The 15,133-nt window shown below is 42.9% G+C and overlaps 1 protein-coding gene across 4 annotated transcripts in view; it reads right to left on the reverse strand.

Annotated features, from left to right (window-relative positions):
- fto (FTO alpha-ketoglutarate dependent dioxygenase) overlaps positions 1–15,133 on the reverse strand; it is a 97,205-nt gene that overhangs the window by 27,829 nt on the left and 54,243 nt on the right. Inside the window, exon 9 of one of the 4 annotated variants that reach the window (XM_061276844.1) lies at positions 13,383–13,494. The exons of the other annotated variants lie outside the window; for them this stretch is intronic. Within the exon in view, the coding sequence (XP_061132828.1) occupies positions 13,479–13,494 (16 nt within the window). The 3' untranslated portion in view covers positions 13,383–13,478. Of the gene's footprint in view, positions 1–13,382; positions 13,495–15,133 lie in introns of those variants that run through there. 4 annotated transcript variants of the gene reach the window in all.

The raw sequence follows: 15,133 nt of genomic DNA on the forward strand, positions 1-15,133 counted from the left end.
GCTGGGTAAAACAAACACTAGTTAGACAGGGAAAGAGAGAAACAAAGACTGCGAGTGATCCACTAGAACAAAGGGAGGACAGTGGAGGCCGAAAGAGAAGGATGACAAGAACAGAGTGGGAGGCATAAAAGAAAATGGCAGGCAAACAACAAAGGGATTACGGAAGAGAGAAAGATGCAGCGGAGACGTCGCCCGTGCGGCAAGCAGCGGAGACAAAGACAATCCCGCTTTTGACACCTTCACATGTTAATTGCCAAAATAAGAAAATTACCGCTGGGCTCTTTGTGTTCTCTCTTAAGGAGACAACGAAAAGCAGGACAGAAAAAAAAAAAACAGCACATCCAAGAGGATGCATCTTGATGTCAAAGAGGAAGCTTCTTTCTGGATCCTCGCGAGGTGTATGCAAAGAGACAAATTGTATATGTAGAACCTATGGATGGGTATTGTAAGAGGATGACCTACCCTTGTCAAACCACAGCGACTGTCACAATCTATAAAAGCAAAGTGTGCTGAAAGTGAGGAGAAAAAAAAGGGGGGGTGAAACTACTAAATAAACATCCTGCACTGCTGCGCGCTTTGCATAATGCGCATTGATTTCAAATAGCAACTTGCACCGCGCTTTGATGGCGAGTTAGCATATTAGCAGTCAGATCGGGTTAGCGCTCGATTAGCAGGAGGCAGGTTGCGAGTATCCGCTGCCGCAGTGCTCGGGTCTCTGAGGCTGAAATAGAGTAACGGTAAATCAATGCTGGCTGTCATCGCTGATATCATAAGAAAGTGCTAATTAACTTACTGCAACCTCTGGAACAGCTCTGACCAGAGGGCTAATGTAGCCTAATCGCATGCGGGTGGGATGAGGGGTGTACCCCCCGTGCTCTCTTTCTGCGGACTTTCGGCTTTCCCAGTCTGGGGGAATCGATTGTAAACTGCAGCTGGGGTCGCGACTGCCCGCAACTTCCCCCGCTGACCCATGCACAGCCCCGGGTAGGACCTTAATGGAGCCATAGCCCCTGAAAATCAATACTCAAACTGGCCATGGATCACAATGGGACTCCTTCTCCTGATTGGATTTGACATCAGGGCTGGAGCCTTGAAAGTGTAAAACATCTCCAAATGACTTTGGAATGGGATGGATGGAAAATTCTGAAGATTCATTAACTGCTATTTTTCATGATGTGGTGTGCTTGGTGTTAGAGTTATAATAAGGTTTCCATCATGGAATTGTTTACTACATTGTGAATGTTTTTTTTTTTTATCCATGATACTTCACATTTACGATACGGTTCTTTTTACAGGGAATTTCTGAGTGATTTACCCAACTCATGATTTCCAACTAAAATGTGAATTTATGGTTAATATTTTGCCCACATCCGGTGTGCTAAAAAACAAGTGTCAGTTCGGGCTAATCCAAGCCAAAGAGGCAAACGACCTAAACGACAACAGCAGAACCAATAAGCCATCTGCTTTAATTCCCCCTCACCTTGGGATAAGTTGTTTGAGTGGCTGTGTCCCATTCGGATTAATTCCCGCCTAATACTAATTGGTTCTTTAGCTGTGAGGTGGCCCCGGGAGGGAGGGGGTCGGGGTGAAGGGTGGATGCGCTCGGGAAGGGCTCCCTGCGGTCCACGCTCACTTGGGCTCGCCGGCGTCATTGACGGCGGCGCGCTGATGAGCTGGCATTTTTTATCAGCCTCTGCATTCCGCCAGCGCGCCACTACCCCCCCCCCCCCCCCTCGTCAAACCCCCGGGGCTCGACACACGCTATAATTAAGTCTCGCACGATCCATAATTGCTGTGTTTACAATTACTGTATACGAGGAACACAGAGGCAGCAGTGGGGAAAAAGGTATACGAGAAAAGGCAGAGCTTTAGACTAAACGGTGAAAATTTCATATTCGCTTTCCCTGTTGCTGCTCCAATCAGGCCTAATAAGCTCACAGGGGCTCTTTGGAAGGGTCAAACAAAGGCATCACTTATTTATTTTTCCCTATTATTGTTTCTCGAGGGTCGCCCGAAGTACTCTCGCAAGACAAGGATCCGCAGTCCACTGGGAGTCTGCTTGAGGAAGAGCCATAAATGACCCAAATGCAAGGGGCACTTTTTGGAAGGCGGCAACGAAGGCGCCGGTGTCATTCAAACTAAATGAAATGTTCATTAGCCGTGCCAACAGTGCTCTCTAAACAGACTGATCAAGGGCAGTAAATTTGCCTCTCCCCAAGCGTTTGACTTTTCTTCCCCCCGCACGCCTTCTTTTTGAGATTTCACTCCCTTTTGTCACCCACCTGAGATGGTCCTCATTTTATTTCCACTCACATCCCGGAGAAAAGCCTATATACAGTAAAGATTTGGTTTCTGTTGGGAACGTTAATGCAAAGGAGGCATGGAAGGCAGACCTTCTAAATGAAGCTTTGACGTCATGTTATGAACACATTAGATAGCATTGGAATAAAAAAAATAAAAATAAAAAAACTAGACAACTTATCACCTAGCTACATCTGATTGGGGCTCATTAGGTCAAATCACCGACCAGCAGAACACAAAGATACAAGATGGAGTTTGTCAACGCACTGGCACTCATTGAATTCAGGAGCAGTTCTTTAAACGCTTCCTTGTAGTTTGTTATGATACAAACCTCTGACCATCCAATTTGATGTTAATCTGTGAAACTACTAGTCTGGAGTCTTGGTGTCATTTCTCTAAATTTCACACAACACAACAATTCAAGGGTCTTTGCAATGTGTGGTGCCCGGGGCCTAATAATAAATGAAACAGCGTCACATTGTATAGAAGACTAATAACGTCTGGCTGGGCATGAGGCAGACAAAAAAAAGTGGCGTTTAAGGCTGTGATTACTCGGTATTCCCCCTTAACAGTTTCCCCTTCCCTCTAATTATGTTCCATTTTAGGCAAACTGAAGGAGGGGGTGAAAAAAAGAAAAGAAGAAAAGCCAGGCTCCATTTCATTTGATTTTCCCTTTCTAACAAGGCGTCTTGAGTTTATAATGAAAGAAATGTGCCAAAATGAGATAAAAATGAAAAATAAACTCTACATTTATCTTCCTTATATTTTCCCCTCTAATAGGCAGGAGTGACATAAAACAGGCATTTCGATTTGCACAAACACATTTCATAGCAAAGGCGGCGTTCGGGTGGCTTTGTCACTCGTTGCAACCATGCCTAAAAGTGAGTCGCTGAGTGCAATTTTCTCATTAACTCATATTTGAATGTGTTTTTTCCCCCCCCTTCCCCTCACAGCTTGCGTATATAAATTCCCTCCGCCACATATGAGTGAGAATAATGACATTCATTTAAGAGCTGAATTAAAAGTTTGCTGGGAAAACTTTCTAAAGCTTCTCTTTCACACACATCTCTAATTATTTTTCATAACCTCAAGCGGTGAGCGGTAATATCGACGCTTCCTGTTCAAACTTGCATACGGCTGACAGGTTGGAAGTATCTCTCCGCCCATACCGTCGCTTAAAACAGAGGTAAGGAACAGCTGTTGCGGCTCCAGGGCTCCCCCTCCAGGCTTGAGACTAACAATAATTGGACAGTGTAAAAAAAAAAAAAAAGGAAAGTTGAACTGTACACTGCTAATAGTGATGTTAGCACAGATGCTAACAGGCAAGGTGTCTTGGCTTGTCGATGATTTAATTTTTGCGGAACTTGCGTCTTTTGATACTGAAATAAAGTTGACAACAGGAAAATGATTTAAGATAATATTAAATTTAGATTATTAATGGTTAGTGTAGTGTTTTACAAATATAAAGTTGTTCATAGTAACATTAACATAGGTGTCCTGGCTGTTCCACCAATTAAAATGGACTTTCGGAATCCATCGCCATGACAACGCCAGAGACAATTTTGTCCTTCTTTAACGATATCAAAAGTTCATTTAAAAAATGAAATTCAAACTAATGCATCATAAAACAATCTATTTGAAAGATTCTACATTAGCGCATGAAAGACTTGGTGAATACCGCTATGGTGAATGAAGTAGTCTACCTCGGCGAGTCCTAAGATGGATGTTGGACACTAAACTCGCCAAGTCAAGAGGCTGCAATTACGATCCAGAGTGATTATCCTTGGCCATTAATAGCAGCAGATAACATGCCACGATCAAGCATGTGCATAATTAATCAGCGGTTACTCAGTCCCCTCCTCTGGCTTTCTTTCCCTGCTGGCTCTTTCCAAAGTAAAACAGGGTTACGGACAATTCCCAGCAGTAGAACTAAACGCATCGCCCAAAGCATACAAGACAAAAGCGAGTCGTGCGATTGACAAAACATCAGTGAGCGCGGTAATGAACACGGCGAGTGGTCTGACTGCCTCTTAATTCGCCAATCTATCATCCTTCAGCGTGATTAGAAAGAAAAGCACCTCTTGGAGACATTAGGGAAATCCTTTTTCTATTATTTCACCTCCATCAATGAGGTCACATTTGCCTCGACTTTTACGCGTATTACTTTATAAAAGTTGCAATCAGATTTTTTTTTTTATACGTCAACGTCTTCATATTGAATTGATATTGTGTTTCATTGTGTTGTATCTTTAAGTTTTCGTTAACAGTGCTTTGATTCAAGCCAGGTCAATAAGTGAAATAGTTAATCTGAATATTTATATTATCCATCAAATTTTTTTCTCTACTGTATATATTAAATGTAGTGTTATGACACATTATTGTATAATGCCTTATTCTGCAATTCCCTATCGTTGTAATGACAGATCGCCTGGCCTTGAAGTCTCTGTATTTTCTACATGTTGAAAGTAAGGCAAGGAAACGTTCATCTGAATTCAGACTTTCTTCAATGTATAAATAAATATATATCTTCACCTGTCTGAATAGTACACTGTTTGTAGATCGCTATCAAAGCTTTGGCGTTGTGTGACCTTCATTCCCAGATGAAAGTACCTCAGGCTTATTTCTCTTCACAACAAAACAGTGTCAAGACCAAAGACCACGGACCTTGAAACTTTCAAAACCAGCATTTCACTCACGGGTCCTCAGGGGTACCAGACCTTCCATCAACACCAGAACCTAAATTGTGGTACAAACTGCTCAGGCCTTGTCATTTATTTAACTTATTATCGTCCATTAGGGAAAAGGAAAACTAACAGAAAAACCTTCACATCATGCAAGGATCAGAGACAAAACTAATGAAAACACACAAGTGACGTTGGGCACATGCCTGAACCCCTGCCACTTACTGCGTATTGTCTTTCATCAAATTCTGCACATAGCATCGGTTCAATCCGAATCAAACGTAGTGTTGTTGACAAACCGGAACACCTGACCTGTGATCCACCTCTAAATAAAATTCCGGAGAAAAGCATTCAGCTTCTCCACTCCCCGCATATCTTACTCATGCAAATCCCTTTTACAAGTTACAACTGTTATATTGTTTGTGGTGATATGACACATTTATTGGTTCGTGTTTCAGGTTTCTTGGAAGTTAGAACTGTGCCCACGAGCGAGGAAAAGCCAATTGGAATGTTGAAATTTGATGTGAGTAAATTCAAAATACAGATTAAAAAGATCAACATACCTCGTGTCTAGCTAGCGTAAGATGATAAAAAAAATGTCAGGTAAAGCCTATCAGAGCATCTGAACATTATTTGGGATTAATCAGAGGAACAATAAATGTTCCCAAGTGTGTGCTGACTCCCATTGTATGAGTTTATTGAATGTGACTCATTAATTCTCTGTACACAGTTTTAAGAGTGCGTGCACACCATATCACCTTGCTAAATGTTATCCCTGCCTCTCTAAAATATTACTTTTTTCAGTTAAGGTTATCGATATAGAAAGACAGACAGATATTTACTGTACACATTTTGAGAGAAACTAATTAATGAAAATGTATTTGATGCAAAGTCCTTTGTTGTTGTTGTGTTGTTCACTTCGACAAACCTACTTGACTATTTCCCATGAACTCCCTCATACAAACATGACAGCACAATGACTAACGACTCACTGATGATTGTTTGCCAAGTCATTAAAAACATGAGACGAGATGACTTAACATCAACGATCCCATCGTGACAGAACGGCTCAGAAATGTATTCTGTTTGCTAACCCTAAAGCCTTAGGAATTAGTCGGTGCTAATGTGGTCACTTTCTTCACCCCCCGAGATCAAACGGTGACGAGGTGAATCACCGCCGAAGGGATCGGCTTGATAACATGCCTGTGCAAAGGAGTTCTGATTCGCCCCATCTTCATATTCCGACACTAATGATGAGACTCGTACATCTGTTCATGACAAACACCCCAGGCAAAGTATTACAGGGGTTGGATGAAAACATAATTCATTATGTTTATAAGACGTAAAAAATAGGCACACGTACACACACGAGTTTGTTCTCTTTGGTGACGTTTGTGTTTGATCTCTCGCTCTGATAAAAAACACTAACTCATCCAGCCTGACTTGCTAGGCCATGTTCTGCCCAGAGTGCCTGGGGGGTTTTACCGCACACCTGTGCAAAGAGTGAGACTGGAGAAATACTTGGGGAGAGCTTGAGAAGGAAACAAAGTAGTGTTGGACAGGATACGAACAGGGCTTGGGTAAAATAAAAGTAGAATTTGTGAACTGGCCTTGGGCAGGACTCGAGTAAACTACTTTGTCTCGAAGTAAATCCAGCAGTACTCAAGGTGGACCTGATCAGGACTCAAAGGGCACTTGAGCAGGGCTTGAGTAACATTTATGAAAGAGTGGCATTACTTCAGAATTAGAACGTGTAGGCTTGCAAGACTTGATCAGCATATGGGCTGGACTTGAGCAGGACTTAGGGTCTTGAGGTCCACCTTGTGGTCTTAAGTAAAAATTAAATTGACTTGAACGTGACTCAAGCAGGATTTGAATATGACTTGAACAAGACAAGGATGAGACTTGAGCAGAATTAAGCCAGGACTAAAGCAGCACAGGAGAAAAGACTAGGGTATGAGGAGGACCTGAACAGAACATTAAAAGTACTTGGTCTGGTCTTCAATAGGACCTGAGTAGTACTTAGGCCAGACTTCAGTATTAAGGTGCACTTTGGGGAAACCCAAGGGGCTTCAAATGTATTTTAAAAGGACGATTTAAGCAGGATCTGAGTCAGAGTGACGCCCAACTTGAGACTCAGCCCGGGTCTAGGGCCTAAAATTGCACAGCTATGTCTGCCTCCGATGGCATGCAGGCATCAGTCCTCAAACCACACCTAGCTTTAAACAAAACCACACAAAGCCTAGGTGGATTCTTTCATCATTTTCAGACTTTAGCCCGTACATTGTAGTGCAGTTCCTTCAAAGGTGCACTCCTATCATGTGCGTGAAGCCACTGTCATCTGCATAAAAGCGCACACACATTAGCATGTTGTCATACCCGTGTGAGCGGCAGCTGGGTGTAAATTGCACAAGGGTGTGGCGTAATGAGGACTGATGGCTCACGCCTGCTGTATATTCCGAGAGGGTGTCTTCTGACAGCTCTGGGAGGCGATAAAGTAATAACTAATAATGCGGCAGATAGCGGCGCAACTGTGTGACAACTGTGCCGAGAGAGTGTGAGGCTTGTGTAGCGGTGTCGGGGAGGGAGTGGAGGTAGCGGCGTCTGTGCTAGGGGGGCTTCCTTTCAAGTTTCAAAGACAACCTCCGGTGATGGTTTCAAGCTTAATTCGCTACCTCCAATAAACACACAGGCAGAAAGAGAATACATAAACTGTTTAACAATGGCTCACTTTGAAAATGAAAGCAAGGCGAATGCGAGCAGCCATCAGTCCGCCATTGCTTTTTCATAATCCATCACAACTAGAAACGGAAATTGAAATGAGAGGAGTAGCAGTAGGTGCGCAAAAGAAGCACCGGGGACAGACAAGCCTACAACCCCTACCCCTCTTCTTTTCCTACAGAGGTGCATGATTATGCTCAGGTCCTTACAAGGGGGGGGAGGCTCTTCCATAAATCATGCCCCCCTCCCCCATTCAAAAAGACTGAAGACAGTCTTTGCTTAGTGACAAGACTCTGCTTCCTCCTTTTCTTTTCTGCATTCGTGCTGTCAGAGTCTTGCCTTTTAATGGCGGTGTTGAATTAATATTGATATTTAATGGTTTTAGATTTGCTAAGGGGTGGTCTTAAAAGTGCAGGGAGAACCTCGAAACTCAAAACTGAAAGGCAGACGCAAACAGATCCGGATCCGCTGTTCAAAGACGAAACATGGACAAAAACTGAATGAGCGAGTCTGGTAGAAAGTGAATCAGTGCAGACTGCCAACTCATACCAGCAAAAATGCTAACATATCTGTTGTGGACGTCACAAGTGTCATTATGACATTAACAAGCCAAAATCAATTCGCTTGGCTTGCACTCAGCCAACGCACATGGAAAATCTCTCCGGCCGCACGGCTTGAAAGCTAATTTTAAACACCGTGCGGGGCATCTACACTCGGCTGTCGGGCCGCATTTTGGCGCTGCCGCTAATCTATTTATTTACAGATCTGCAGCTGCGCGATCAATTCTGATCAAGTTTAGCTGGACAAAAGGCGTCGCGACAGCGGGCCGCGGGAACGGGAGAGCCGAAAAGAAAGCACAGACGCGTGCGGTTTCGTTTCAAGAGGTAAACCGCAGGTTTAGGTATTTCGGTAGGGGAGGTGGACGGCGGTACTGATCCGGATTTTCCCCCGCTGCGCCGTTGGGTCTCCTTGTAACCGGAGTGGCGGCTAATGCCTCACCAGTGTTTAGAAAAGGACAGAAAGCGTTTAGCTGTAATAGCGAGCCCATTTCAATAACAAACCTCAGGAATAAAAGACGGCGCTAGACTTGCAAAAAAATACGAGGCAAGGATTTTCAAAAAGAGGGAGGGGAAAAAAAAGTTAACCCTCCACCCATCCATTTTGTTTTTTTACCTGCGGGCGTTCATCTGCGTTTTACTCACCTTTACCATCACCATGTGAAGTGTCAAAGGGTACGCCTGCTCACACACAGATGCACACAAGCGCCATTCCTGACTGATGCGGTCATATAATAAAGATGCTCTGCTTGTCAGTTATCATTAATTTATGGCTACTTTTTCACCCGCCCGTCTGTCTGTCTTTCTGGCAAAATAGGCTTGTTTCAACCAAAGCCATGTGAGTGCTGCTGCTGCCACAATCCAAACACAGTCAACCACAATTAGTTCAAGAGCTTTTTTGAACTTGAAACATCCAAACAAAGTCGCTTTTAGCCGTTACCATAGTTTTGCTGATTATATTGTTTTGGGAAGCTGAAAGAAATGTTTTTAAAAACAAAATGCTTTTAATTTGCTCACCTTTGAAAATAAAGAAGTGATTTTAATAGTAGGACGCTTATCAAGCCAAATATTGATGACGTGCAATTGTCCCTTAGATGACAACAATACTATATAAGGTATAATTTGAACAAAACAGCGTCTGGGAACTTAATCAAGATGGTTACAGTTTTTACATACAGTTCTGTTGTAATTTTTTTTTTTTTTGCAAATAGACTGCATGTCTTAATTCCTGCCTTATAAATTCGAATCATTTCATTGCGTCCTGGAAGAATAACGACTATTCTGGCATGGAAATTGTAGCCTTTAAAGTAGTTTGTTGGCCTGTGTGAACAAGGATTGTTTTGACAGCATTGTAGTTGTATGTGTAACTTTTCCATTACTCAAATGTTTTCTGACTATGATTGTGCCTCAACATGCACCACTCCGTCATTCCGAGCCTTTCCATGTTAATCAATGAGAATTCTTCAAGTCAATAAGTCTGTTCCCATGACCCGTGTAAATATCATCAAGAGGTAATATAGTTTAGGGTCATGGCCGGTGGGCGTGGGTGCACTCCTAAAGCTCAGACCTGGATGCTTTGGGGGACAGGCAAACTCTGTTACAGAAAGGCAGTCCAAGCCTCAGGAGCCCCCACCGGCGACAGGTCCCATGTCACGGATGGCAACCTCCCTTGCGTGGAGCACAGGTAGTGCACCCTGGGGGCCCGCTTAGAAATAAAAACAACACACACCAGGACACCTGTGTCTGAAGCTGTAATTTGTCTTTGCCCATGTTCAAGGTGTTTTATGAGCGAGAGGACAAGGTGAAAAAGTGGCCGGGTAAAAGGGGAAAACCTCAAACTCCAAGCAAACACCTAGTTCTTTAAATCTGGTGAATAATTCCTTAACTTTTATGCAAGTTACAAAAGTTTACTTGAGAAGTATTTCTCTGTTGTTGGGAGTATAACCGGGCATGAGTGGCTGGGGGTGATTGGTGATCCTTGCCGCTTGCTGTATATCTAATGCCGGGGTATTAGCGAGGGTCCCTCCCAGAGGCAGTGACTACACAGGCTATGGCGAGAAGACGCTCATCAACGTCGAGCCCCCCCGCCGCCATTCCACCCGCGCTTTCAAAAACGGCTTTAGCCATTCAAAGCAATCAGCCCGGCTGGGTCGGCCCATCCAGCCCAAATCCTTTCATGGCTATCAGGAGTAACTCACAGCCCGGGCCTGCTGGGGGCAAGGCGGAGACGGAGGCAGTGGGATTCGCTCATAAGGGATTGTGAAAAGGCTGTGACACACGCTTATTCACAGCCCAATAACCCCTCAACAAAAATATAAAGTATAGAAATGAATCATTCGCAAGATGGGAGTTGGAAACTATCCAGTGGCACAAATAACGGAGGCCACCTTGAGTACTTGACAAACATATTTAAAAAAACTTTAATAAAATAGAATTCTATTCTCGTCTTCTAAATTTTAAGTTGCCATAAATTTATCTAATCTACAGAGTCTGTGGCCTCACCGTCAACTTGCTAAAGGGGAGTGTAGATAGAGGCACGGTGGTGGACGAGGTACATCCTCGCCGTTAATCAAAAACCATAAACACGGCGCTGAGAAACGGAGGCCATCTTGACCTGAAACAGGATAAGGACAACGGGAAAGGACAGAGAAAGGAAGGAGGCTACCATACAGACCTTTGAACATACGGCAATTAGCCGAGGGAGTTTGGGCTTCAGATTCTATGCTCACAATGAGCTCCGAGCAGCGGCGCTTTCAAGTTTTTGACAGTAGGGATATTAAGACAGTAAAAAGGTTGTGCTATCTAGCCTTGGCGCATAATCAAACGGATTAAAGTATGGGAAGCCAAGCTCACAGGTTATCCTCCAGGAAGCGAGTCGTTATCAAAAAGCTCAAAGCGGCTCAATTTTCCTGTATCAGAAGTGTTTTGGGCCGGGTCGTCCAGCATGAATGTACTAGGAAGCAGAAGTGAGTTATAGAGTATAAATAAAATTCTTCAGCAAAGTCTTTGAACCTTATCATAGTGTGATCAATGACTGGATCTGCCCCCAGTGAGAGCAGGTGTGGTCCGAGTGGAAGAGTCCAATTCCTGTCAAGCGGACCTGTACTGTGTCAAGGTGAACCAGACTATAGCTAGTCAGAATTTGTCAACCTCACACATACGTTAGGTCCAAAGAGGCGACATTCCACATCCTTAAAGTAAGCTTCTGTAGCCAGGATCCGGTCTTTGGGGTCTTTTTCTGGGGGGGCTATGCAATGACAATGTCATTCATTTGGTTTGGGTATATAGTACAGTACGCTGCACTGTACTGTTTAGTAAAGGCTAGCTAGTGTTTCACATGTAACCGACAGTATTTCATGCCATCTTAATAGCTTTGTAAATAAAACACTGAAGTGAAGGACAAGACTCGAGAAGGATACATACAGTCCTGTAATCATTCGAGGCCAACACCGAGACTAATGTGCGACAGATTAACTTTATGAAAAAGAATAGCATTACAGGCCTTGTCGTGATGAAATCAGCCCGTAGTCTCAAATTTAGCATGTTCATTACCGAAACCACTGTAACCTGCCAGGACTCTGGAATAGCTTCAATACACAGAGCCCATCTGTCTAACGTTGAGCACATTGGAAACAGATGGAGGGCTAAATTGTGCTTTTGTCCAAATTGCAAAATAGCTACTTGAGAAAGAAGCTAAAATAACATACAAACAACGGCAACTATGATAACAACCGTGCCTGGAATGAAACGCGGTACAGTAAGAGATCAAAAACATACGGCGAAACCAATTCAGCTTTGCTCTTTGAAAGAAGATACCCCTGAAATTAGCGTCCCCGGTATTGATTTACTCTGCAAGTTCATGTATTTTTATTTTATGCTAGACATGGGCTTCACACACACACACATACACTAAAAATAATTGAACAAAAGAAAAACACAAGATAGCGCTCATCAGGTTTTTCCAAAACATAAAAGATTGATACCTTGCTTCTTTTGCCAGACAAAAGAATAATTGAGGAGGCGGTTGAAATTGGTATTTGGAGAGTGCGGCGATGAAAGCAAAAGTAGATTCCCGGGTCCCCAGCATTAGTTTAATAAATCATAATAGGGGAAAATGTTGCAGCGAGGGCACATTTTTTGATCAAATATCTGTGCCTCGTGCTGAAATACGCTCCTTCCCATTACGCACCTCAAATACAATTTCATGATTAGGTGGATTGTGCAAGACAAACTGAGTTAAGTCAAGTTTGAAGAGTGAACGAGGATGACAGGGAAACACGGGGAAACGCTAACAATGTCAGAAGAACTTCAACGAGAAGGTTTTCACACTTCTGTTTACTTTTTGGTCCCACTCAGTTGATTAGTTAGCAAACTTGCTACAATTTATTTCCACAAAGTGACTCATCCAAACAAATCCAAATCCATTACAACCACATGAGCTCACGCTCCTTTCTTATTAGGTGCAAGAATGTAAACAGGAAATAAAACTCCTGTAAGAAGGAGTGCTCACAAGGTAAAATCTGCTTTGTTAACTTTAATGATTATGTGGACAATCTAGCAGGCTATAAAGTAAGACAAAAATGAATATGCAAACTTGGAAATGTCACAAATAATATATCTAAAGATTATGTCAAGAAGTAGGACAATATGCTAAGTGCAAATGTGAAAGCTTCAATAAGTCAAATTTCTACTGGTGGTCAGGATTGACGCAAAAAAAAAGTTGGGTTGTTTTTGACAAAACATTGCAAATTTCAATCTAATTGTTTCATTTTTATCAGAACATTTTTAAGAGTATATGAACGATTTTGTTTTATTAGGTCAGGACCAGAGTACAATTGTTGTGTTCACAGCTGACCAAGCAAACGGTAAAAACTAACTCCAGTTCAATTAAAACAGAACCGAAATTGCTAGCCTAGAAGTACAATGAGGTCCAACTAGAAAGTTACAAACTGTCGACAATAAAACAAAAGATAAACTAAACACTAAATAGCCTCTCAGTCTCCTAAAGCCAGCCATCAGACACGGCAAAAAACACATAAGAAAAGATAAACAGGCCTTTATACATATAAAATAAATATTTCAGTCCAAATCACATCAAGGTATAAACAGTGAGCCCTGAGCACATCTCCAATTCTTTTTTCAAAGTAAGTCCCGCTGTTCCATTTCAAATACCTCGGGGTTATGGGTCATAATACCGCTCCCCGGCTTCTGAACACGTTTATTCAGGCATCCTCCTGTAAATAGGGAGAGATTCAACATCAAATATTTCTATTCCCCATGCCGGCCTCTTTCGTCTGCTCGGAGTTGATGTGTGCTTTTGGCTAACAAAGTAATAGTTTCTGCCTTCGACGCGGCAAACCCAGAATACAGAGTGGGAAAAATAATTGAGGCGTAGACTTTCTTTGGTGTCACAATGCATTAGGGCCATAAACAGGACCAGGTAGAAAAATCAATGGAGTTGGCAAAAATAACCAAAAGATAACCCGGAGCCAATATATGTCAGGAAATTAAACGAGTGTTGCTTATGTTATGGCTCACATCTCGCAGGCCATTAAGGGGGGTAATAAATGTGTTATAAAGCTCTTACAAGCCCCTCAGGCAATTAAAGGCTGAGCTTCAGAGCTGTTTACGAGATTGTTTATTACAGGCTCAGCTTATCATCATTTACCACACAGCAATGGCTGAAAAGGGAGCCCGTAAATAGCCGTTTCCACATGTGCCGGGTTAAACGGGGCAGTGGCATCTACAACAGGTGAGGTAAAGAGAGGAGGCGGCTCCTAAGGTGGCCTCTTCATATTGGCCCGATCCACCAAGTGGAAAAATGTAAGTAAACTTTGAAAATTTTCATTTCGTTGGATTTTACCTTTTGTACTTGTATGTTCACAGGTGAGCTACGATCTATCCCGGATGGCTTTGGGTGAGACACCTACGTGCAATTTGGGCTTCAATTAACCTAAATCGCTTAATTTTGGAACACAAGGGAAAATGCGTCTAAGTACAAAGAAATCGGAAGTCAACTACCATCTTGGATTGCCATTGGTACGTCAATAGGGCCTTTGCTGAGGTTGATTGCAAGGGCGGAAAAATGCTAAAATTCTGACCTAATTATCAGTACGCTTGAATTCCACTTATGTGTTTCCTCATCACATTAAGGTGCTCCAACCATGTTCTTGTCCCTATTTTAACAGCTCAACACAAAAGTTGATGCTACTGAGTGAATGTGAATGATTCATATTAAGAAGCCTTTGCAGCCACTCTTTGTCCATTTGCATATGAGAAAAGTGTTTCAAAAGCCTTGTCTATAATGCATAAGAGCCTTTTAGGCCGTGTTTACTTCAACACTCCATCCGTCCCCCTGACAAGCCGTGCAAAGGTTTGCGTCATTTTGTGAGACATGCCCGTTTTAAATTATTCACTCAACTCATCCCTCGTCTTCGTTAACGAATGCCAGTGCAAATCCGCATCGAAAAAGACGGCGCGGTCTACAATGATACTACTTCAACAACACCCGAGCGAAACCCCTCAGGACGAGGCGATAGTCGTCAGTCCTGAAAACGCTGAACACCGCCAGTCCATTTAGAGGCCGCCTGCTTTGTGTACTTTAACAGGCTGTGATTGTAACTAGCAAAGAAGTACACTGTTCCAACAAGCACCTTTGCCGTAGCTGCTCGATGCATAATTCACCAGCCGTGATGTGCGTCTTAAATGCTTTTGAAATATACATGGCGGCATATGCAAATGTGCTTACTAGCCAGACAAGAGAGTAAGGAGCAAGAAAGTCCCCTATGGACGCAGATGGTATGTAGTACACTATGTACATCTTTGAAGGCGTATTGTCAGTACATATTAGGCTAGGAAAGGCCATGTTTCCAT

Source organism: Syngnathus typhle, linkage group LG4, assembly GCF_033458585.1.
Source record: "Syngnathus typhle isolate RoL2023-S1 ecotype Sweden linkage group LG4, RoL_Styp_1.0, whole genome shotgun sequence".
Taxonomy (NCBI): Eukaryota; Metazoa; Chordata; class Actinopteri; order Syngnathiformes; family Syngnathidae; genus Syngnathus; species Syngnathus typhle.